The sequence below is a fragment of the Agaricus bisporus genome (assembly GCF_000300575.1).
Source record: "Agaricus bisporus var. bisporus H97 unplaced genomic scaffold AGABI2scaffold_6, whole genome shotgun sequence".
Taxonomy (NCBI): domain Eukaryota; kingdom Fungi; phylum Basidiomycota; class Agaricomycetes; order Agaricales; family Agaricaceae; genus Agaricus; species Agaricus bisporus.
The window spans coordinates 2,219,854-2,244,639 of NW_006267369.1; the positions used below are offsets into that span (position 1 = coordinate 2,219,854).

At 47.0% G+C, this 24,786-nt stretch overlaps 8 protein-coding genes across 8 annotated transcripts; 2 read left to right on the forward strand and 6 right to left on the reverse strand.

Annotated features, from left to right (window-relative positions):
- Positions 1–345: 345 nt before the first annotated feature.
- On the reverse strand, positions 346–3,081 carry AGABI2DRAFT_119115 (hypothetical protein; the record flags this gene model as incomplete). Its single annotated transcript, XM_006462193.1, has 7 exons — positions 346–1,036; positions 1,085–1,692; positions 1,752–2,023; positions 2,080–2,362; positions 2,575–2,682; positions 2,744–2,898; positions 2,961–3,081. The coding sequence occupies 7 exons, from the start codon at positions 3,079–3,081 to the stop codon at positions 346–348; spliced, it is 2,238 nt and encodes a 745-aa protein (XP_006462256.1).
- Positions 3,082–3,330: 249 nt separating this feature from the next.
- On the reverse strand, positions 3,331–5,901 carry AGABI2DRAFT_119116 (hypothetical protein; the record flags this gene model as incomplete). The annotated part of the gene is made up of 1 exon (XM_006462194.1): positions 3,331–5,901. One exon carries the CDS (start codon positions 5,899–5,901, stop codon positions 3,331–3,333), a length of 2,571 nt encoding a protein of 856 aa, XP_006462257.1.
- A 672-nt stretch (positions 5,902–6,573) lies between these two features.
- AGABI2DRAFT_193494 (hypothetical protein) lies at positions 6,574–8,054 on the forward strand. Its single transcript, XM_006462195.1, has 3 exons — positions 6,574–6,776; positions 6,828–7,633; positions 7,691–8,054. Exons 2-3 carry the CDS (start codon positions 6,997–6,999, stop codon positions 7,945–7,947), a joined length of 894 nt encoding a protein of 297 aa, XP_006462258.1. The 5' UTR covers positions 6,574–6,776; positions 6,828–6,996; the 3' UTR covers positions 7,948–8,054.
- Positions 8,055–8,060: 6 nt separating this feature from the next.
- On the reverse strand, positions 8,061–10,898 carry AGABI2DRAFT_71002 (hypothetical protein; the record flags this gene model as incomplete). Its single annotated transcript, XM_006462196.1, has 10 exons — positions 8,061–8,736; positions 8,839–8,978; positions 9,032–9,252; positions 9,314–9,448; positions 9,506–9,836; positions 9,911–9,938; positions 10,002–10,247; positions 10,307–10,380; positions 10,432–10,681; positions 10,741–10,898. The coding sequence occupies 10 exons, from the start codon at positions 10,896–10,898 to the stop codon at positions 8,061–8,063; spliced, it is 2,259 nt and encodes a 752-aa protein (XP_006462259.1).
- Positions 10,899–15,144: 4,246 nt separating this feature from the next.
- AGABI2DRAFT_119119 (hypothetical protein) lies at positions 15,145–15,865 on the reverse strand (the record flags this gene model as incomplete). Its single annotated transcript, XM_006462197.1, has 3 exons — positions 15,145–15,669; positions 15,727–15,789; positions 15,842–15,865. 3 exons carry the CDS (start codon positions 15,863–15,865, stop codon positions 15,145–15,147), a joined length of 612 nt encoding a protein of 203 aa, XP_006462260.1.
- Positions 15,866–18,583: 2,718 nt separating this feature from the next.
- Positions 18,584–19,322, reverse strand: AGABI2DRAFT_193496 (hypothetical protein). The gene is made up of 4 exons (XM_006462198.1): positions 19,280–19,322; positions 19,086–19,225; positions 18,831–19,036; positions 18,584–18,768 (listed from the first exon to the last, which is right to left on the reverse strand). Exons 1-4 carry the CDS (start codon positions 19,287–19,289, stop codon positions 18,708–18,710), a joined length of 417 nt encoding a protein of 138 aa, XP_006462261.1. The 5' UTR covers positions 19,290–19,322; the 3' UTR covers positions 18,584–18,707.
- A 237-nt stretch (positions 19,323–19,559) lies between these two features.
- On the reverse strand, positions 19,560–21,092 carry AGABI2DRAFT_119121 (hypothetical protein; the record flags this gene model as incomplete). Its single annotated transcript, XM_006462199.1, has 1 exon — positions 19,560–21,092. One exon carries the CDS (start codon positions 21,090–21,092, stop codon positions 19,560–19,562), a length of 1,533 nt encoding a protein of 510 aa, XP_006462262.1.
- A 246-nt stretch (positions 21,093–21,338) lies between these two features.
- On the forward strand, positions 21,339–24,705 carry AGABI2DRAFT_223546 (hypothetical protein; the record flags this gene model as incomplete). The annotated part of the gene is made up of 8 exons (XM_006462200.1): positions 21,339–21,381; positions 21,432–21,519; positions 21,569–21,743; positions 21,797–21,917; positions 21,979–22,595; positions 22,648–22,803; positions 22,860–22,932; positions 22,997–24,705. The coding sequence occupies 8 exons, from the start codon at positions 21,339–21,341 to the stop codon at positions 24,625–24,627; spliced, it is 2,904 nt and encodes a 967-aa protein (XP_006462263.1). The 3' UTR covers positions 24,628–24,705.
- Between the last annotated feature and the right edge of the window lie 81 nt (positions 24,706–24,786).

Below are 24,786 nucleotides of genomic sequence, written 5' to 3' on the forward strand. Positions count from 1 at the left end.
CACGGGTACGCAAAACTTAAAGATCGTCCGGTGTTCAAATCTTCAACCTCTCCTATCTACGCTGAATCGCAACATATCATTCGCCTCGATTTAACACGCTTATTATCTGATATAACCTATCACTCTTGGAAAATAATGAAAGAGGTCGGGATGTATTAATAGTACAAAGCAAAACGAAGGTATATTATCGCTTAAACAAGGAACGGGGGATAGTAGTAACCTGAATGAGTAATAGCGAGAAGTAAGCATGGCAAACGCAAGAACCCAAACTGCATAATATTTACACACGAAAAGCCCAATGAATCGGATGAATGGAAAAGAAAATCAATCAATGAGAGGGGGGTGTCACGATGAATCAACATCCATCTGCTGATGAACTTGTAAACTCGATCTCCTCTTTCCTAAAACGCCTGATTTATCGTCAAGGATATTCCTCGAGTCGTTATCTTCCTCCGGAAGTCCAGCAGCAGCCATTTTAGGCGTATTGAATCGGGAAGTAATATGCATCGACGAAAATGAGATACCTCCGGGACTAGGTGCATTCGCAACACCACCTTCACTGCCACATACATCTCTGTTCATCGATATCGATGTTGATAACGGCGGTAGCGCGTATGAATGAGGATGGTGACGATGCGAATGTGGATGATTTTGTGATAATGACGACGATGATATTGATGGCGAAACGAACGAGATATTTGTAGGAGTAGACGGCATACTACTAGAAGGCACAGTCGGTTGTGATGAAGAATTGGATAGATAGCTGAGAGTAGTCGCAGTCGTAAACGGCGATTCTGGGGCCGAACTTGATATTGAAAATAATGTTTCGTCTTCACCAGGAACAGAAGATGAGCTTCCGGTGCGGCGGTGTATTTGGAAGGGAGACCCGTAGTCGGCAGACTTGCTACCAGTGTGTCGGGAACCTTCGAAGGATGATCCAACAGGTGGAAGTCCCAGGTCCTGGTTCAGTGATTCTTCTTCCCGATTTCCTCCTGAACCACGTTGAACTCCGACCATACGGAGGCGGTTGACCCAACTATCAATGATTTGTCAGTTTTAGCCACAAAAATGAGGAGATACGTACGCATCTGCACAGTCTAAACTGTCTTTTACCACTCCCGTAACATTACGCATCATATCCAAACTCTCAGTTGCAAGATTCAAGATACGTTGTGCTGTGGCGGAAGCGTGGGAATGAGATATTGGCTGTTGCAGATGTACTTCCGAAGGTGTGGGCGATGTTGCTCGAGAAGCATTACCCCTTTCGCGTTGTGCCGCACGCCGTTCCCTTCCTTGACCTCTTCGAAGTGTACCGGTACTGCTTCCAGCAGCCGCTACAGTTTCGCGCTCACGTTCGCCGTTTCCAGCGGCTGCACTACTCGGTGCAGTGATAGCACTCGTAGGAACCCCCGAGGCAGCGGTCTTGGAAGCCCAACGATGAGGCAATTTTAAGATGAATCCTCGAACCCTGCCACGAGCAGGTTCAGGTAACGCTCCTCCCGCATATTTACTTACGACGTTCACCATTTGTCGAATGGTGGAAACGATGTCCTTTCTGACCTCGGTCAACTTTCTCAGTTGTTCTTCTGAGATTGGCGGGCGACGAGGATGGGCATCTCGTGGAATGGGCTGAAAGCATTCAATGAAATCTCGGAGAACCAGAATCTGAGCATCGATGTGTGCTGTGGCAAACTATATTATGTGTGTAAATGAGCAATCAATCAAAAGAGGGTGTGCAAATGATCACACACTTGTAACCAATTGAGGCAATACTTCAACCGCCGCATGTTTTCATCACTCAGGGCTACCCCTAGTCCGCCGGCTTCGAGTAACATGGCTTGCCATCGACTCCGCTGAGCTACTTGTCGCTCAGGATCTTGAGAAACCTCTGCGTTGGAATGTCGATGTCGGAGAGAAACGGATGGGCTCGACTGCTGAGCATACCGTTCATCAAGAGGTAAAGGAGAACCAATTCTAGAGTCTGGGGATGACGGTGCGGCCGAAGACGAACAAGAATGTGTGGCTAATAGAAGAAGGTCGGGGAGAGGTCGTATAAAAATAGACAAGATCAATACCCACATTTGATCCAGAGAGGAACGCTTTGATCAATGCCGGCAGAACACCGCTCCTTCATCTCCTCGTCTTCCAGGTATGCTTTCTCGCCTTCGGGCGCGATAGATCCATCCAGTGTTTTTGTTCTCAACCTTAATCGACCCCTATCGGAGTCTTGTTCGAGCAGAGTTGTTGATGAACCCGCAGCGGTAACGTCTGGTGATCGCCACCGTGAGGAGGGTTGTTCGAAATCGGGTGATCGAGGCGAGACGGGCTCCGGCCCAATAGAAGGCCGTCTGTACCTATCGAGCTTGGGGATAAAAAATTAGTACTAATGGAGATGTAAGTGGCAAAGGGTAAAACGTTGAGGCAACACGATGGATATCAGATAACAGCAAAATGGAGGAAGTGGCGGAGTCGAAAAATCACGCTGCACAGGGCAAACATGTGAAATTGGGCTGGAGCCGCTGTAACGCTGGCGGGAAACTACGAGCGCCTTTCATAAAAAATTTGATGACTCACTCTATCCAGTTGTCGACAAGCAAATTCATCAAGCTGGTTGACAGGTAGTCGATTGATAACAGGTTTCGATATCGTCTTCACACTTGATTCGACCATCTCTGCACTATACTATTTATGATTCATCATCATTATCAATACAAAAAAATCACAAGGTAACAAAGACACGCACTTTAACAACCCGTGATGAGGCTTTCCCGTGTTCGTAAGCTCGTATGGCCGTTCCAACAAGTGGAAACGAAGTCATCCGGGCGACAAGTCCTGCTGATGATGATTGCTGTAGATCATCCTGGTCTGGTCCTCGACTGCTCTGTGACGAGGCTCGGGCTTAAATAGTCAAATGTTAAGACCGTGATCCGTGAATTCGGGGGAACATAAGAGCAATCTACCTTCGGTTGCAGGGGCGGCCGCACGAGACCGCATGTCGCCGAGGGCTTTTACGGCGATATCGACACGGGCGCTCTCGTCGTCGTGTGTGGCGCCGAGGACGGGGTCTTTTGTGCTGGACATGGTGGGTGTTGAAGGGAGATTGCGACGACGACTTGCACATGAAAGAATCCGTGTTCCATGTGATATTTTACATCAAGAACAAATATCTACAAATATCCACCTGACAATCAGCAATCCAAAAATACATCAACTCGAGCTCGACTGCAGATGAATCCGCACATGCTGGCCCAGATTGTCTCGACGACTGAATGACTTATCACAGCCCTCGTAAGGACATGGGTGGGCTGCGCAAATCAGTCAGTCGCATTGTTAAACAAAGAATAAAAGCAAAAGCCTACGCTTGTCATGAGTATGAATACTTCGTACATGTCTCTTCAAGTGTTCTCCTCTAACGAAACATTTGCCACATCCAAGGACCTCACATATAAACTCTCTCTTAGAATCATCGTAGTCCAACTTCTTCTTCGATTCTTGATGAGGGACCTTTCGTCCACGACTCTTCTTGATCAAATCGGGTACTGGCACAGGAAGGGGGATATGACCATTTCTTCGTGTCCGTCCTGAACGAATAATAACTTCACCAGGATCATCATCTAACGGGAAAGGCACGTAGGTTCCCCAAACACTCGTCGGTGGTTTCCCACTCAACATCGTCACTTTAGCCAAAGCAAGTGCCGCGCTACCCCTCGCTTTCCCTTTATTGTGCTTGTCCACTCCATAAGGCTTCGTATCGTCTTCATCCTTGCTACTATCCGGGGATATGCTCGTAATCTCTGAATCGGGAGTCTTGAGGGTTACTGCGCTTGAGCTTCGTCTATAAGTGCTCTTGGTACATGAGCTGCTGAGGCTTGTGAGTCTACTCATGGATTTGAGCGGACGAGATGAAGGGCCAGGTTCGTCATTGATGCCAGGAGAAGACGGATCACTCGACGGAAAATACGCATCCTCATCGTCAGAATCATCAGAACCATCGTCATCACTGGTCCATACAATCTTCCTTTTTTCCTTTCCCTTTTCCTTCTTCTGCGGACCCGACAATGACCCAATTCTCCTCCGCTTTCTCTTTCTTTCACCTCCCGACATTTCTTCCTCTTCTCCCCATTTCTTCTCCGTATCTTTACTAATCTTTCTCAACCCTAACAATTCCCTTCTCGAAACCTTTTCAACATTCACTATCACATCGTCATCAGAATCCAACTCGGGACTTCGCTTTCTCTTTCTACTCTCTGATGACGTTTGTGAGACTACGTAAGGCGGTACGGGAAGAATATCTCGAGTAGAAGCCGTTCGAGGAGGAGAAGCAGGTGTACTTGTGACCATCGTCGCCAAACTATTACCTTCCCAACCAATCAAAGAAGGTTTCTTGCTCCTCGTCGGTATCGGTAAAGGTATTGACATCTCCATCACTTGTTGTTGCTTTCCTCTTCTCGCACCTTTCCTCATTCCCCGTCCTGACCCCAACTTGCTCGATGACCCAACCAAAGTGCTAGTCGCCCTCCTCATTATAAGATTAGACGCCCCAGTCCCGCTCGCTGGACTACGACTCAGTTTCCCACCACCGTCACCCTGAAAGATCCAAGGCGGCCTAGATGCACTCGTAACACCACCCGAGCCATTCAATTCAGAAAACGCAAATGACAATCCGTCTGACCCCACATTCGAAAGGCTCAAACTCCCTTCCCCAGTCCCACCACTAGCGCTCCCATTCGGGTCAACAACCACCCTTCCCTTGCTATCATACTGCAACGTCAACGGCGAAACGGAGGAGGGCGGTACAAATTCAGGCGAACTCTGTACAAACGAGTTTGTTGACGGTGTGGTCGAAGTTCCTCCTCCGTTAATACTAGAGACACCAATGCTTGATCCACTTGTATTACATGGATATCCGAGTAGGCTTGTCGAACGATAATTTGTGAGGGAATGAGCTTCTAGTATCGGAGGTACGGCAGGTGAAGAAGTAGTAGCGAGAGGTTGAGATCGATGTTGATAATAAGACAGAGGATATGCGATAGCGATACCACCATCCTGTTGGTGGCGTTCTCCCAAAAAAATATTCGTCCCCGTTAATGTCCTTCCACGCATCTGCATGTTCGCACTGTTCATCTCTATCGATCGATTAAGCCCTGCACTTTCGTCCCCGGCCAGACCAGCAAATGGGCTCGAAAAATCCGAAAAAGAGCCGAAAGGTTTCGAATTATGAAGCGCAAGATCGAGATATTGATCCAATAAATGGAGGTGATCCATTGATCCTTGAGAGGGAAGTGAAATTCCACTCATATCATGACTGAAATCGTGTACGTCATTCGATTGATTCGAGTCCGAGTTGGAGTTGAGATGTAATTGAGCGGGAGTAATAGTAGATGTATTTTGGATTGGAAGTGGCTGACCGATACCGCCAGCACCAACATCATTGATGTCAAGATCGATTCCGAGTCCGAAAAGTTGATTGAAGTCGTCTAAATCCATCGCACTACCACTTCTATCGCCATCCACTCCAGATCCGTTCGCGCTCGCGTATTCAAGTCTTTCCTCCTCTTCCTCTTCGTCACGAGATTTTTTCAAACTCGAGGTGCTCGTGGTACTCTTAGTGCTCGTGGTACTCTTCGTACTTGTTGTGCTTGTGGTACTCGTATTGCTGTAAGCAGTGACTATCGATTGATTCAATCTTGATTCAGCGGAATCTAGACTCGTATGTGCACGAATACTATCCCCGTCGACCGACATAGAAGATCCAGAATACTGAGGATCGTAGCCCGAAGAATGTTGATCGTAGCCTGAAGAATGTTGATCGTTGGACAAAGCTGTAGTCACAGGTGTAAGCGCATGCGTAGAAACCAAATTCGGTGGGGGTGGACGAGAATTCTCATTATCGGCCCGCATCACGACCCCGTAGTCCGAAGTATGAGGGCGAGAAGTATCCTTTCAAGAGAAAACCGAGACTATTGAAGTAGAAATGAAACGAATCCAAGACGAGAGCCTTAGATAGTCGAAGGATGATGCACAGAAAGATCTGAGGCTAAAATTTCGAAGGACACCTGTGAGAGTCAAGAAGCAAAGAGCGGCCGATTTCAGGCGCGGAGAGGCCAGCAGCGAAATGTGAATAAAGTATCCCAGGGAGAAAGAGACGAAGAGAGAGCAGGCAGTATCTGTTAGCAGTCACCGCAATAGTGTCAACCTCAGCCTGCGTTCAAATGATGAACATTATATATATCATCAGCGCTCCCTACGCCATTTCGTCCCGGCCTTGGAGCGGAATCAAACTGGTGCAACGAAATAATTTGGAGGCGATTTTTGAACGTTGACTGATTGTTCCTTTCCGACTCAACAGATTCGGGTTATCCGACCGAGACGATGTAACGCTAGACAGACAAGCCCGCACTAGAATGTAGTTCGAGAATCATTCCGTGGCGGCAACCAGGCGGGCTGCAACACAGGCAGAGGCTACTGAGGTCCTCCCCGAGTAAGTTCTTTGGTCATGGAGTGGAAGGAAAAACCGTGGACCGGATCACTAGCCCAAATTTGTATTACATAACCACTTTTCTTCCTGGTTCAGTCCCGTACATTACGTTGCCAGCTGACGTATCTATGGTGCTGAAGAACTTATTCGATAGGTCAACTCAACTTCTACCATCAACCATAGCTAGTGTACCAAGCTTATCCCGGGAAGTTCCTCCGTGGTCTGACATTCCGAAGATTGAGATTTTTTCCCGTCCTGCGTGGCACGTGTAGAAACAAAAGCTACTGAAGGCTTCGAGGTGAAGTGAAGTCAGCTTTTAGCTCCTGACCCTGGCTGATATTCCTCGAAGTCCCTTTGACGTTTTCTGACCCATATCACTGACTCGGTGCGAATCACCATAGACTCACATATACTCAATCAGGCATTTGACTCGACTCAAAGTTGAGTTCACCTGATTTGATTCAGTGGGAGTATATATTTCCGGCAATCAAGCAGGTCCAATAACCGCCACTTTCCCTATGTCTGCACCAACCTACGACCCAGAGAATCCTCCCCGACCTTCTAGATCTCTTGAGGGAAGAGTGGCGATCGTCACCGGGGCAGGATCGAGGGCCAATGGGATAGGCAACGGCCGCGCGGCTTCAGTTCTTCTCGCTGAAGCAGGTGCAAAGGTTGTCTGCGTCGACCTGAATATCTCCTGGGCAGAGATCACAGTTAAGATGATCGCTCGCGAATTTGGCGAGAAGGCTATTGCTGTCGAGGCCGACGTATCAAAAGAGGACGATTGCAAACGTATCGTTGACACCGCCCTCGCTACTTATGGTCGTCTCGATATTCTCATCAATAATGTTGGAGTTGGTGGACCGGAAGGGACCGCAGTTGAGGTTGATCCAGTCAAATGGGCAAAGGGACTGGAGATCAATGTGACAAGCATGGTTTTGATGTCGAAATTCGCTATTCCGGCAATGTGCAAAAACGAGCGAGACGAGATCAGTGGACGCGGAGCGATCGTGAACATCTCGAGCGTTGCGGGGATGGTTGGTGGTACGCCGATGCTATTGTACCCCACAAGCAAAGGGGCTATTGTCAACATGACGCGTGCTATGGCGTTCCATCATGCCCCTCAAGGTATCAGGGTCAATTGTGTTTGTCCAGGTAAGCAAAGACTTTGCATTGCAGCGCCGTTTCTGATAGAGTTATGTTCATTTCAAGGGGTGTTATACACTCCCATGGTATACAGTCACCCAATGTCGACGGAGGTTCGGGAGATGCGCCGAAACAGAAGCCTGCTCAAGACGGAAGGAAATGGCTGGGACACCGGAGCTGCGGTTCGATTCTTAGCTAGCGATGAGGCGAGGTGGATAACGGGAGTCATTCTCCCTGTTGATGCTGGAGCCACAGCGGCGATTGTTGGACAAGGGAAACAAATTTCGTCGACATTGCCTTCTGGAGAAGAAGGTAGTAATTGAGAGGGAGATAATGAATAATATCATACAGAATACTGACTATAGTTTCAACATATGTAACAAACTGAGGATTATGTCCGAGTTTCTGTATCTATTAGTCCGAGTTTCTGTATCTATTAGTCCTGGGGATGAGGCTTCTGTAGGCCACGACATTCGTCGCAATCACAGTCATCGTCCAGGAGTGAACCTAAAGTTTGCTTTCGTGTCTCTTGGGGATTGTCATCAGACGTTTTTTCATCCTTTCGGTCAGCACTTTTCTGCTCTGGCGTGACTTTCAGCCTTCCAACGACCACTGCAGGAGTATCTTTATGGGTGTAAACCCGTAACCCCAGGTACACGTCGTCTTCGTCATCTCTTTTGATAATATATGCCGTTGGATCGACGGGAGCAGTGGAGGTGGTATATTGGGCCCATTCATGCTCTTGCTGGTACTTGGGATTCGGTACATTTAGAAGCTCCGGGCGACGATTCGATGGTATAGTTGATTCATTACCCTTCGGCTGTCCGCTGGAGGACATGGAAGAATCAACAATGGCCTCGGGTTTAGGCTTCTTGACCTTCTTGACGGTCTGGACTACCGTAGTTGTGGTAGTGGTCGTGATTGTTTCAGCCCCAGGGTCATCGTCAGACTCCACTTCCACAGCTTCCGCCTTACTTCCTTCATCCTCAGCTTCTTCCTCTGCCTTCTTTGCCGCTTCCTCTTTGGCCCTTTTCTCTTGTTCTTTTTTGTATTGCTTGAAATCAGTATCAATGAGCGACTGCAATTTGGTTGGGATAAAATTGGCATGTGTGCTGTTCATGAAACTTAGCGTTGCCCATAATCCAAAATGCTCATAACTTACGTTTGATCGAAATCTAGAAAAGGCCCGGAAGTAAGCAATTGAATAGGTGCACGTCAAGAAGCCTTGCTTACTCGATGCAATAGATCTACTTTTAGCACGGGCGGCCATGACAAAGGATAATTTGCGCAATACCCAGTCATCAATCGTTGGAGCGTACTCAGCGCTATGGTCGAGTTCTCGATCTATTCTGACCTGAAGGGACCACGTCAGCAACTGATTGAATAGGTAAGTGGCTTTTGACTTACGTAGACAAAGTACTTCCCCGCTTCCAACTCGATTTCCAAATTGACGCTCCGGGACCAAAACATCGCGTGAACAGACTCTGCGACAGGCTCGATTTCGCCTTCCTTGACCAGTACAAAGTTGAGGTTCCAATACGACCTCGCCGAGATATCTCTGAAGTAACGCTCGTCGAGCCGAGAAAGAACTAGCACGGCCAGTGTAGACGATGATAGCGTAAATGTAACTATAATAGGCATTCCGAGAATTATGAGCATGAAGGCTATGGAAAATCAGGTTCAGCTTACATGATACATCACCGTAGGACCAGGCGGTGGGTAGCGGTCTGCAGGGTACGCGCAACCACTGCGATGACATGATCCAGTTTGAGTCGAATAAAATGGTTCTGTCGATGTGGGAAAAGCATTCCAGCCAGTCCTTATCTTATGAGCATTTACCTGAGTCTGACGTTCCAAAGTTAAAAAAACGGGTCTGCTTACATTCCATGATGAATTGTCCATCGTCGCCAAATACGTGGTCGAGTTCTTCAAGGACCCCGAGATAATCTTTAGTCCATTCTTTTGACCCATCAGACCAGGGTCCGGTCCACTCTGTCTTACCCCACGGATTTCGGATGACGAGAAAACGTTTTCCCTTGCATTGCTTAGCCCTAAGGACAGAATATGCGTGGCCTCCGATGAGACCTTGAACCTTGATGTCATTGCGACCGTTACGAGCGTTGTCCAGGTCGTGGAAGGAGCAAGCGAACAACCTGTCTTGATTGGCTCTAAGCAGCTCTTCACTCCAGAACTTATTTGTATCAAGGATATCCTAACAATGAATGTACATATGGCGTGAGTACCATATATTCGGTCTCGCATATCGAGCAGACAACCCTAGCGTACCTTGGTTTGTAAGAAGCTCGAGACACCTCTATCAATCCGTTGTTGAGTTTGACAAGATAAAAGAACAAAGAGGATTTGAAAATTTCCTCACCCGGTCAAGTCTTCAATGGCCTCACCCGTAAATCCTCCGTTCAAATGGGAATAGTTTCCGTGGAGCTTTGCATATGCCTTTTCCATCAAAGGCACCCACGTTTCCCCCAGCGAACCCGAGCTCGCGAAATACAGTGTCTTGCCACCTTGACGCGCAGAGGAGTTATATCGATTCTTGTCAAAGTGATACAGTTCTTGTTCAGCCCTAGTTAGCTCCTCCCATTTCGGGACACGTGTAAATAAGAGGCTGGATTTCGTGTTTCATGTTAGCTTATTCAGACGACGATCTCATGATGGAAGCCATACTCATCAATAACGACGGTCTCCCAGCCATTGTCCCTGAAAAAGATGAACCCATAGACGCCAACTTCTTCGTCCCTCTGGTAAACGCATTAATATGTAGCTATCATGATTGAAACTATGTGACCCACATCGACACAGAACGTCTTGACCAACTCTGGAACATTTGACACTGTTGCCAGCGCTGAAAGGAACCAACAATCGCCAAGCGCTCCTTGGACGATATCATTTGAATCCGGTTCGCCGCCGACAAAAAATTGAGGGTTCTCAAAAATTTGTGTCACGCGGTGAACGTCTGCTGGACTGAAATTATCGTGTCGCTTTGTCAAAACACCCCATAAGCAACGATTTTGATCTCCTTCGAGATCGAATTCTACATCTCTATAAGGCGGAAGAAGTCAATGAAAGCTACAACGGGAAGATTCAGCTATAACACCCACCGAAATTTGCGGTTCTTTAGTCTGCAGTCCCTCGCGATTCTCGCAACCTTTTTCTTGCAATCTTGGATCGCATTCTCTAGCTCGGATGTCACCAACAAACTAGGTCGTTGTTGCACGAATGAAATTGTATTCAGCTTTGGCGTGGTCGTAGTAGCCATTAATAACAAACAGCCTGAGTGCGGACTCCGTATGAGATGGGAGAAGAGGATGGTGGACGTCTAGCGCCCATATGTTCCATCTTTATATATGCCATCAGCTTCCTTGAAACCAGTAAGAAGGGGTCAATGTGACGATGTCGTTTTGGGTTGAATTCTGGACAGCAAAGCTGCACCCATCAAATCCAACCCTGACTTGGTTTGTTGCAACTGATCATACGCAAATAAACTGATCTCTCGTCAATTGATGGCTGACAAACAGCTTACAAATAAATCCGACGCAGCTAGATTCCTCTTAGGCCGGATGCTTACGGACGAGATCAATGAGACAGTAGCATCTTGCGGACATGAATTCATGTCTTCTGGCTTTGCTAATTTACAAACATCAAGTGGCGAAGTTTACCGACTCTAATGCGAAGTAGAAAATTTTGCGGGAGCGGAATTGCAGGTTGAGATATAGGACTAGGTGCCGGATTGGCCGACAGGTTGGGCCGGGGTATGCTTCATTGGTAGGATTCCAAGTAATAGTAAACGTTGAGGAACCGACTCCACCGGCTGAGTCTGAGGTAGAGAGGGACTGGTGCGGTTGTGGATAATTATATTGCGGCGTACAATGTCTTGGCCCCTTAGCAAGAACTTTTGCTCCCAGTCGAGTAAACATGGTCCGACTCGACTATTGGGTAAGAGACCCGAGTAAAGTTTGACATGGCAGCTGTGCGAAAAGTATGCGACATACACAATAGGAGACGGCACTGGAGCAAAGGAACTTTACATAGTTCTGAGTTTATGTTATCCGATCGGGGCAGGCCGACATTTGAGAAGCATATAGTTGATACAGTGATTGATGGCCGAGAAGCTATACATTGAACTTGAAGCATGGCATTTGATGCGGAAAATGCTGAAGTTGACATAAGGTCGATCAAGGCGTTCGGAGAAGCTAAAAATTCTAAATTTATTACGCAAAGATGTCCAACGACATTATGTTCGAAACTGTTCAAGGCATCGGATCTTTTGTTCAAACCGTCGAAGACGAACGACTGAAGGAGAATAAAGTAATATTTGAATTGTGACCTTCCTTATAAGAAATCGACCGAAGAAGAGTACGCTTCGAGAGCTCCGTTGTAACCTCGGTTGCCATTGTTTTTTAGAAAAGCGGTCTATTGGACTATGCGAGGTGAACAACGCTATACCCATAAATTGACCTAGTTTCCAAACCCCATACATCGATATTTCCCAGCAACAAATCTCTACCTATTAATCCCTCATGCGTAGGTTCCACGCTAGACATACTAAGCCCCTCCCCGAACATATCATTAGAGAAGGATGATAATGGCCGTCCACAACGACGAAAAAAGGCGGATTCTACTTCGACTTTCATTCGTTGGGAAAGACAATTTAAATAGGTCGGATTTCGAAGAATATCTGGTTGAGTTCTAGCGAAAGTTCTCATGGAGAGAAGTAAATTGAAGGAATCGATTGTTAGACTTGTTGTAGCGCCGGTAATTGTTCCAATGTGAGCTTGTGGTGTGTGGATGTGAATTGGATAGGCAAGTAAAATATTTCTCAGCTCGTTTTCTTGGACCGGAAGGATATCCAGTAAGACATTGATGGGATAGAGGCCATTTCTACCCATTGGGCTGGCTAAGGCCATGGGGGACGCAGCCGGTAAGAGGGACGGAAGTGGGATTGTGTGTATGATCGGTGTATTGGGGACCTGAAAGTCCTGCTAGACAAGAAGAGCTGAGAGATGTCATGAAAAATCAGGCGTTGGCCTTACTTCGGTTGTCGATGGTATCCAAGTTCCACTATTAGAAGAAAAACACGATCCGCCTACAGTAACCTGACGGTACTAATTAGAAATCACAAAGGCGTGATTTAAGATAATAAATTGAATTCCTTACGAATTCAGGGATATACGTTGACATGACGCATGTACAATGCAGAAGAGATTGTTGGAAGCTATGGTTGACGGAGCAACTATGGGGCTTTTACTCTTATACAGGAGGCGAGACAGAGAAGGAGTCGCAATCTGAAGATCGGAGGGACAACATAATTACGGATAGTAGCTTGTGTGAGGTGTCCCAAGAATACACATACACAGCCAGAAAATTGTCATTCGCTCCATCCGAGATTCCGTTTTGCCCATCATGATCAATTGGATGTCTGAATCCTTGCCATATTTGGTCTGAGGCTGCGAGGTCTCGTTCGGGTCTCATTCGCTTGCACCCCCAGCGCCCACCGCACTTCTAAGTCTTCGCGAACACTCTTCAAGAGGTGTCACATGTGCTGGTTACTAAAAAAATAACCGGAAGCCGGCGCTGATCAGTCCCCGGAGCATGTGTCAATGATTGACACAATGCTATGTTTTACGACGTAGATAGCGATTCGACTATGTGAATCCGGCTAGCAGTGGATGTGCAGTCAAACTCGCTGTTTCCGCGAAGTCCGAGTCACAATTGACTTCTGATTGGAAAATCTATTAACGTCCGAATGCTAATAATGTTGGCGACGGAAAATGAGAAGCTGAGAAACATGGGAACGTAGTAATTAGGAGAGCTCTGGGAAGCATGTGGCAGAATTCACAACCCCAAAGCTGTTTTTGACAAGTGTTGCGGGGTGTCCTTTGCTAATCATGGAAAGCATTAAGTATTTATCTGAAAGGTTCCATTTTTAATGATAAGAAAACATAGAGCTATATATACCTGTTTGAAGCGGAAAACCACGCGATGCTCCGTTGATCCTCGCAATTCCGATCCTATAAGTCAATCAACGATACGTTATTGATATGAGGAGGTACCGGTATCGGGAGTTCTAGTGGGCCAAAGTTCCTCGTTTTCATCGTTTGACAAGTCGACGCAAGTAACAGTGTTTATACCCATGGCTTAACGTCGAGAGCTGTGTGTTGCAGCCTACGTGCTGGGACATGGCACCAGGTCTGTTGAAGTTAAGCAACGGCGAAAAATATCCTCAATATACTCATGAGCCGGATCCGGACCTGACGCACCGAGCAAAAGCATGGGAACTGATCATGATATTTATAGCCGTAAGAAAACAATGAACCACTCAAATCGACAGGTCCTTACGTGAATCACGTAAGTATCACTGGTTCATCCTGATCCATCCCATGCCAGGAGGCCCATTGGTCTCAAACCTGTGACACGGAAATCTTGTACATAGTCAAACATCATTAACATTCATCATTGATGGTGGACCCTGGCACAGTCACCATCAGGAACGGAGTGGTTGTGAGATCGGTGAGATGTTTGCGATAGCCTGTGTGCACTGCCAGCGCTAAGTTGACGGTTCGACCATGCGGTCAACTTCCATGAATCCCCTAATAATCCATTGGGATCAAGTCGGTAGTTGCAAGGTTTCCACATGACCATAGCCTATCCACCCACCTGCAAGTTATCCAGATTACGGTATAAACACATTTTGCTTCTGGGCGCCTCAACCAGATTAGGAATTGAAAGGTATCATTAGATACGAATGATGACTAGTACGAAGTCAATATGTTTACGATACATAGTGTTAAGCTTAGTAAACTTCACATTCGGAAAGCTCTACATTCAGTGATGTGATCATGTGGAATGGATTATCTATCATCCTGAACGTCCAGAGGTGACACACATGTACAAGTTATTTTGGCTTGGGTAATGGTGTTGACACGGTTCTATATTTCACGGGTCCGATGTAAGTGGTGAACTGAGTTCATCCGGCTAGTGAACAAGAATATGTTATGGCCATCGTACTGAACGAGGGATATTCTTGTACTACTGATCTTAAAGGAAAATGGAACTCTAGGTTTCGTCCGTGGCCCGTGGGTGAAGTAGCCCGAATCTCTCGAGTGATGTCGGGGGTGTAGATGCCGCAGTAGGACTAATGATATATAAAGATGTTTCTGCATGGTGACTGAGTTGATGTCGTGTTCTGGGAGATTTGGACCTGGAGAAACCCTATGAGTACGAAAAGCGACTGTTGTCGGTGCCCTTTCCGATCTTTCGCAGTCTTCGGTTCGAATTGCTTGGAGCCGACAATAGTCCAACAAATATACAATATTTTATTTGGATGTTCTACTGGAAAGTATTGCCAGTGAAGCCTAAATATTACTATACATCTTTCTTCATTTTCAACAACAACAGAAAGGGCGCGCGCAAAAGAACAACGATTCGCGATAGAAACGGAATAAAGGATGTGATGGGAAATGAAGTCGGAATCGAAAAACATATACTAAATCAGCAAAGGTGATTCAAGCAAGGTGAATGATGCTGCATTCATGAACCGATCTCCCTTCTAAACCCCACAGGCTTGTGTTCCCAAGAAGCAAATCCTCACCCGTCGGCCCATCGGGTGTAGGGACTCCTGAAACAAACTGTTCCCAGAGCATAGCAGGCAAGATCGATGACGGCGAGTATCCACGGCGATGGTAGAAAGCCGCTTTTACTTCGTACTTCATCTGCTGACTTAGATGAATGTATGACCTATGGAAACCCAGCGGATTTTGGGCCAGATTTCTCAAAAAAACAACTAGATCCAAGGAATTGACTTCTTGGCCAGGAGTGGATGCATGAATAGTTCCAATGTGGAAATGTGGAGAATGGACATGGATAGGACTGATTAAAGTCGTTTCTCGAAGCCCGAGCATTTGGGATAGCGGAAGGGGAGATAGGATCCTAATTGGATAGAACTCCAAGTCGGTCGATTGGGTAGTGTCGCTCAATGGGGAAGAGGGGAGTGGTAGGGAAACCATTAGAGGAGCAGCCGGAGGCACGTCCTATAAGTTGAGGGACACTTTATGCGCAGAAAGCTAAAACAAAAAAAATGCCTGTACCTTGGCGTTCGCGGGTCGCAAATGTGGTGGCGTATTCAACGCGCAGGCATTGGAAATCTGTACCTAATGGTCGGAGTTAATAGATTGTTCGGAAGAGATACATAGGTTTGCTCACGTATTCAGGAATGTAACTTGCCATGATTTTCCAAGGAGTGTAAGAAAATTTGGGCGACCTAGGGCTGATTGCAAAGTGCGAGCGTCAAGAAAGACAGTGGTTCAGGAAGCACTTGATTGAGCGCAGCAGTGCCCAAAAGCTGGTGATTGTTTCCTAGGTTCAGGAAGGTTTCGACGGTGGGATTCAGGGAGGGCAGAGGACAGGAGATTTTTTCGCGGGGAGGCCACAACAGTTGGCCCTTTTGAATTCTCCCGGATAAGGCAGCAGACTAGCGCGACAAGCATCAGTCGAACGTGACTGCGAAAGAGGACCAAAATAGCGGATATGTACATGCCAGTGTCCTGTCAAGCCTCATATACATATATGTCCGGCTCGAGTGCGTGATTGCCACTGTCTGTCCTGCCACCTATTTGAATATCATCCCTTACACGCGTCATCTATCCACCCCCTTCCCCTCCACTCTACCCAATTTCTTGATTCTGTTGAACTCGCTGAGGTGGAGATATTAGATAAACACATCGGTGAAGAGATCGAAGCCTCGAAGTGAGCATAGCCATGGGACTATTGAGGCCAACTTAGTGTACGAAAATAAGTCTGATGTAGATGGTGCTGGTGTAAGAAAGGTATGACAAGATGAAGATTCTTGGTAAGATGATGTCGACGCGGTAACAGCATCTTCGTACTTCTGCATATTTGTATTTGTTAATAACCGCACGTGTGTGTTTGTACTTGTTAATAAATAGCGCCTCCGAGCTGGTTCAGATCGGGGGACCGCCGATTCAGACCATAATGCTCTACCTCTTTTTGTTTCAAAGTCCCTTAGCTCTAATCGACTGGGACAAACGGTGGCGATTATAATTGACATTTACTGAAGTATATTACCTAATTTTTCGACATGACGCACAAAAGTAATTCCTTAAAAAAATACAAAAGAAGTAGTACCAACTAAAGGTCTTACGGAATGCAATGGAACAACAAAGTTTGTAGTAGGGAACAGGTCGATCGGTAAGGGAGGATTCAAGCGAGATGGACGACGCTATATTCATGAATTGACTTTTGTTCTAAACCCCATATATATGTGCATCCCACAAACACATCCTCACCGGTCGGACTGTTGAGTGTAAGGCCTCCTGATGTAAATTCGTCCCAAAAGATATTGATTTGAGCCGATGAGAGCAATCCTCCGTGGCGACGGTAGAATGCGGCCTTTATTTCATCCTTCATCTGCTGAGATAGATGAACGTATGTCCCATGGAAGCTTAGCTGGTTTTGGACTAAACTTTTCAGAAAGAAAAATATATCTAAAGAATTAACCCTTTGCCCAGGAAATGATGCGTAGATCGTTCCGATGTGGGAATGTGGAGTATGGACATGGATTGGGCTGGTCAAAACCGTATCCCGAAGTCTGCTTTTCTTAGATATTGGCAGGTTGGATAAGATGCTAATGGGATAAAATCCCGGACCAGTGGACAGCGTGGTCTGAGTCGATGTTGAAGACGGGAGTGGCAGGGACACGATTGAGGGAGCAGCTGGGATCGAGACCTGCAAGTGGAAGAAATAATTCAGTTTGAGGAGCAGAATTTAATAAAAAATCTATTCAATGTACCTCGGCTATTGCAGATAGCGAAGTCGGTGCTGCAGTTAACGAGCACGGGTTGGATATGAATACCTGATGGTAGCAGTTATTGGAGTGTTTGATCGAGCAATGAATCCCTCACGTATCCTGGAACGCGGCTTGACATGCGCCAGACGCGGGTGGTATAAGAGGGAATGGCAGGTGTCGATAATGTCGAGACTGAGGATTGGGTGAAAGGTTCGGCGTTGGGGATCAATGGTTTTATATGACATGCCCTAGCAGCTGGTTTGGTGTGATGGGGCTCAAAATCCTGCCCGTGTGACTTTTACCACGACGGGCAATGTCTGCTGCCTGAGTGAGTCTATAAGTAGGAGAGGCTGGCTGATACACGGGTACGCTTGTACTAAATGATTGATTCGCCGCTCTATATTCGGACCTTATTCTATCTTGACCCGTCGGGCGCATAAGATCCAACATATTTATATTTCACATTAGAAAAGGAATGTCATACATCAAACATTTGCCAAGACTTCAAACGAGAATAACAGAGTTCGCAGCCCGCTTTGGGCCAAAGAACTTAGTGTAAGGATCGTATCAAGTATCGATTACCGTCAAAAAAAAAATGGTTACAATGGCCAGGCCTAGAGGCTGCCCGTGCAGCTGTCGAAAACCGAAGAGCTCCACCGAGAACAAAGAAAAGAATAAAGAAAAAACAAACAATCCTTACAAAATTCAAGAACTCCAGCGACTTAGCTATATCATATCTTCTTGAAATTAGCGTCACCCCTTTTCTTCCCAAATGGTTCAACAACTTATCATGGCAACTTTTTTTTGGGATATTCCGTGCCAAGAGCACGAGATGAGGACTTTGGATGCTCGATGTGAGATGTTTTCTCAGAATCGGCCGGAGCACATACTGAAAGCTGTGAGAGTTGTTAGTAAAGCTAATAAAGCTTATATTTGCGTCTGATACAAGAGGAGACAATAACGTGGTGAAAGAAGCAGGGTTTGATCATCATAATTGCTCGTAGAACGTGTCCGGCATCTCACACAGATGGTCAGGCAGATAAGTATCAATACCTGGAGACGGCTGGGTCCCCATATCCGACAATCTGCTATTGTTGTCATGTCCGCAAAAGCCGAAACCACGAAAACATTTACTTTCCACAAGTTAAACAAGAAGCGATTTGTCGGGTTCTATCAAACAGGAATTTTCGACGAATGGAATTGAATATGCGACAATGGAATTCCATCTAGTGGTATTGCAGGAAATTATAAGTCGTGAGCTCATTAGAACGTAGATCCTTCAGCTGGTTGGGGGAGTTTACGATTATTGAAAGACGCCATTTCTCTATATATAAAAAAAGAAATGCTGTTAAAGGATGGTTTTAATAGCCAATATTGTTGACACACCTCCGGATTTCGACGAGAACGTTCTCGATGGAGAGATTTCGCGACCAAGAAGCAAGGACTGGCAGCCTCGTGGGGTCTACTTTACCATTTCTTTGGTCGACGAAAGGAAGATTAACGCGAGAGATGAACTGAACTTCGGGAGGTTTTTCAGGGTAAGTTTCGCCACAGGTGATCCTGAGGCTGTAGATGCGGTTCTCATGCACAGTCTGTAACAAGATCATGAGTGATGGAGATATTCAATGAATAAAGACATACATGTCCTGGACCGATGATAGTGCCATTCCAGTTGGACATCATGATATCGTCGCCATCTTCCAAGCCGTATGAGCATGAGCCATCGCCAATCCCCTTTTCGCCCTTTTCGAGTTCTTCGAGGAGCTTGAAGTTACGTGGTACTGGCGAGAATGTGATGAGTATATTCCCGGATAGAATGCGTAGATTGGGCGTACCTTTGGCCATTGAGGACAGATGCAGAGAGATGGCCAACCCAAGACGAGTCAAGCTTTTGATGGGCACGTGATGATAACACAGCCACAATATTTCACATCGGCCCTGCTCCGCAGCAAACATTGAATTAGCTATATATACTCCTACTCCTACAAGCTCCTACCCAGCCCCAGCCAGCCCCTCGCACGCCCAGCGTACCGGACAATCAAACGACCAATCAAACTTGAGGTGCTTGCATCGCTCTGCTCGGTTTCCAAAGGACATGATCAAGCGAACATGACTCTAGGGTAAATTACATTTCGCTGAGATATCCACACATTTTCCACTTTCTTCGATGATGAGGCTAAGAGAACAATCGTGAGTTTTTTTCAACTGGAGCCATATTTCCTTGTTCCAATCAAGATCATAGCCCGAAGTCCAAAAAACGAAGTTGTCGATAAGGCCAATTCTTTCTTCCAATAACTGCACCAGATCCTCCCCGATCTTTGAACTCATTTTCTGCTTTCTTCCATCCTCCATTTTCATCATAACCTCGCACCGAGTGAGTTTGGGAAACGGGAGGACCAACTTATCAGAACTCGTCACTTTCCTGAGCAGTTTATGAAAGACTTTGTCCAAGAAAGACTCGGTACAGTCTTTAACTCGGAGTAACTTGAGATCGGCATCATGTCGAGTATAATCAAGCCAAATGGGTGTCGAAATGTTAACTTCTCGGTACATGCCTTTGAAGTTAATTTCATTGAGTGATTTCGGAAGGCGTTGGAAGAATGAAGTAGCATTAAGAAATTGATCGGAATTACTCATATTTGACCATGTGAGGCTTTCCAATGCCGGAAGATGTATATGCTTCAGTAAAAGGTTGGTCCAATGTGCAAGGCGACTGCTATCAAGCAGATGCCAGGTGAGTTTGATGAGATGCTTGTGTACAAGAGGGAGCTGCGTGGTGGTGGGTACTGTATTTCGTATTGGATGGAGAGGAGAAATAGAGTGGAATTCAACCAAATTTTGGCATGCAATGAAGAAATGCATGCAGACGTCGATAGGGATGCGGCTGAATGTGAGATGAGTGATTGACGATACCGTTGGCAGTTCGATGTGGACAGGCCGAAACGGACCAAAAATAAAAAGTCGATGCAGGTTGGTAGACGAGAATTGTAGGCACAAGTTTGGGCTCGACAAATACCAGTGTACTTCCAGCGCAGAGAGCTGGGACATTTTTGGAAGCACCGATGCTACCCACTGAGCGGGAAGGTGGCAAAGCCTTAGGCTTTGAACGCGATGGGCGTTGCTTGTTATAATGTTCTCAAGTGTAGGAGAAAGAGGACACGTGGTGCCCTGCGTTTGTTCCCGGTGACGGCCAAGATCGATAGCGAGAGGCAAATCGCCTGAATTATCGAGGCAGAGCTCAAGATACTGTTCACAACTCTTTTCGTTGGTCTGCCTCGACGGCAAGGAGACACAGTTCCATAGCCCAGGTGTGGATTGCACGACGTTGTACCAACGATTCGACACCGATCGAAGGACTAAATGGAACAAGCGCCTCTCTCCGCGATTTTGCGCGAAACCACAGCATGGAAATGGAGATGCGTGTTGAAAGATGATAGATAAGAGTTCGGGCGGCACGATGCGAATAAGGGACTGGATGCTGTTGAGTCTTCGGCAGAGGTCTGCATATCGTGGGTGAGCACGCGGATTGTCGGTCAAGCCTTCGATGATGAGCATTTCACTGCGAATACCTGCAGCTTCATTATCAACTGCGTAGACGGGAGAGCTTGAGCTTCTATCGAGAGAGGAATCAGAAGAAGTTGCAAACATGAATTCCAATAGCTTGGGATGAATCGCCAACAATGCTAATGGATTCAGACAGCAAGCGAACGTGGTGTACTTCAATCTCACACGACGTGTGAAGTGTAATAATATTAGTGATGAATTCATCACTACCAATTAATGTAACCTGGTAAAGCAAATGGTGATGGTGCGAAACAAAAGTCACGTTACTGGCTTATATAATTCTAATCTTTTCTGGTATTCTGCAGCTATCCGACTTTCTTTGTCCTCACCATGTTCGGCGGCGGCACAAGCAATCCCTACGATGACATCGTCGGTGAGCAGTCAATAGTATTTTAATGGTTGCGTGTGCTGATCGTTCTCTAGCAAAGACGACGGACGAGAATCTCACATCGGAGAACTGGGAGTTGATCCTCAATCTCTGCGATAAAGTCGTCGAAGAAGGCGACGAAGGGTGTGTATCGGGTTATTTTGCAGTACATTTCAATTTATGCGCTCTGCAGGGCTCACGAAGTCATAGCGGCTCTCTTGAAGCGTCTGGCGCATCGCAATCCCAATGTCCAGCTCTATACTCTCTCACTCAGCGACTCGCTCTCCAAGAACTGCGGAATCAAAGTCAACAAGGAACTCGCTTCCCGTGCTTTTACCCAGGGTCTAGAGAAGATCGTCACTGACCGTGTATGTGCTTGGCTGTGCACCGGTATGGTTGCTGATGTTGTTATGTTGCATAGACGACCCATGATAAAGTCCGCAAACGCGCTCTCGGGCTGATCGCTGAATGGACTGCGGAATTCGAAAGCGACACCTCGTTGGGAGTGATGGAGGATTGCTACAACAATCTCAAGTCCAAAGGTGCGCCGCATTACCCCGTGCTGATAGGCAAGTCGAAATCAACTAACCAGTCTTAACCTAGGCTACAAATTTGAAACTCCACAAGAACCTCCCCCGCCTGCCGTGGACGACGAGATCCGACGAAAGGAAGAAGAAGAACTCCAGCGTGTACTCGAAATGTCTATGCAAGATCGCGGCGGACGAGATCAGTGGTCGCAGTACAGTCTAGCTGCTGGTGGACCATCGGGTGCCTCGTCTTCCCGACCCGGCGGTAATAGTAGTTCTGCTGCTGCGACCAGTAGCTCCAGTGCGTATACCGCTCCCAGGTATCAGGGTGGATATGCTCCGGCGCGTACACCGTCACCACAACTCCAACCCAAACAATCCAAGTCCCAAACACAGCCTTCAAACGACGCATATACCCACTCCAATGCTTCAAATGTATCTGATGCTCATTCAAATTCTTCATTTACCACTGCTGCTACCTCAACACCCGCTATGCCCGGTACTCCAACAACTGCAACGTCGACGAGTGTCATCGTCACACGTGTTAAGGCGTTACACACCTTCGAACCTACAGAACCAGGGGAACTCGCTTTCGAGAAGGGTGACATTATAAAAGTTGTGGATCGAGGTTACAAAGATTGGTGGAGAGGTCAACTGAAAGGGCGTACTGGTATCTTCCCTGTGAATTATGTCGTGCGTGTCAATATTCTTCCTCCTCTTGTCGTCTTACTGATAGTGTTAACAGGAGCCTATGCCCGAACCCACGGCGGGTCAGCTAGCAAAGGAAGTTGAACAAGAAGCTGCAGTATTCGCTCAGGCTGTGAATGTTGAAAAATTGTTGAATTTATTGAGAACTTTCGATCCGGCGAAAGATAACTTGGCCGATAATGAAGAGATTCAGGTAGATCGATCTTCTGCTGTTGAATCTGTATCAGACTATTGACGGAGGCTTCTTAGGAATTATATAGATCTAGTATGGCGCTTCGACCCAAGATTGTCAAGTTGATTGATAAGTATAGCCAAAAACGAGGTAGGTATCGAATTTCCCTTCTTTTCCTCTCTGTATATTTACGAGAACTCCATTTTTTCTTTAGCCGACCTTGTATCTATGAACGAAACGTTCGTTAGAGCACGTACAATATTCGATCGTATGATGGAAGAATCCCTAGCACGTCATACAGGAATATACGATCAACCCACTTATCGACCTTCCTATTCTTCCGGTGGACCTTCTATGCAACATGATCCGCGGACCGGTGGTGGACGACCTGGTGGTGGAAGAGACTACATTGGTATGCCTGTCGGTGGTGGTGCTGGTGGAGGAGCTTTTCCTCCTGGGTTGTATGGGCCTCCTGTTATGATGCCGCAAGCTTCTCCGGAACCTCAATCTCCTCCCGTTCAGGTTGCTGGTTATCCGAGTAGTGCCACGCCTTACGGCTATGCACATCCTCAGCCTCAGCAGCAACAGCAGCCTCAACAGCAGCAGCCTGGATACGCGAATACCTCGTATACTTCTCAAGGAGGACAGTCGCCTTATCCTACTAGTGCTAGTGGTCAGCCACCACAACCGACGACTCCTCAGCAGCAATATCCACAGCCATCTCAACAGCAGCACCTGTACCGTCAAAGTTCGTATGGCCAACCCGGATATCAGCAACAACCGCAACAGCAACAATCTCAGCCAGCGGCTCAGGTACCTCCACAATCTGCGATAGTTCAACCGCAGCACCAGCCTCAACCGCAGCCACAGCCTCAACCGCAGCAGCAGCAAGAGCTTGAATCGACTCAAGCTCCGGCGCCCATGCAACATGGGTATCAACAAACTCAGCCGCAGCCGCAGCCACTAGACCAGCAGCAACTCGCTCAACAAGCTGCTCATGCTGCTCAACAAGCTGCCCAAGCCGCTCAACAACAGCAGCAGCAACCGCACTCGATTCAACCTGCCGCTCAGTCTCAACCTGCCGCTCAGTCTCAACCACACCAGCAACAACCGTCGACGCAAACTGGACCGCCGTATATATTTGACCCGACCGCTACTTATCCTGATTCGAACGTACAAGCTTGGGCTCAGTATTATGCTCAAGGAGGCAAGGATTTAGCTGGAAGTGTTTATTTTGTCAGCATTCCTGGTTTGACGGATGGGAAAGCTACTGGAGCTGGCAGTCCGGTTGCGCAGGGTGGTCCGGCGGGTGATGGCAGCGTTACGGCGACAGCACAAACTGTAGGAAGCGGGGGAGGTGGTTACGGTGTGCCGGCAGCGGAGTCGCAAGCTCAACCTCAACAACAACAACAACAACAACAACAACAACATTCACCGCAGCAGCAACAAGAACAGCACCAGGGATACGATCCTCAAAATGTCTCGTATGGTGCTCACTCTTCTTCTCTCATGTCTACTTCTACGCCGAGTTTCCACACGCAAGAACACCAGCAACACCAGCAACACCAGCTTGGAACACAATCATCGGATAACCTGGCTTCTTCCATGAGCGTTGGTGGTTCTGCTCATGTTGCGAATCCTGGTCATTCGCCATCTACCTCGACGCCTTCTTGGGTACTACCAAAGAATAGCTCTGGTAGTCCTGGTGGATATAGTGGTCCCGGTGTTAGAGCTGGAACTGGTGGAATGTCGGATGGGAGTAGTAGTAATGGACCTAATGCACAAGGACTGTCAGGGAGATTCGCAGGTGTTTCGTTGACAGATCCTGGAAGTGCTAGCACATAAATTCGTATCTTTGTTCTTCGTTGTCGTTCGTTGTTTGTATGCGTTTTATCTATGTAATGGAGCTAATGGATTTTTTTCTTGTATTGTTGTATTCAATTTCTTTTCTTCGAGAATTGAACCTTAAGGGAATGCTGAGACGTCATGATGGCGATTTGGAGA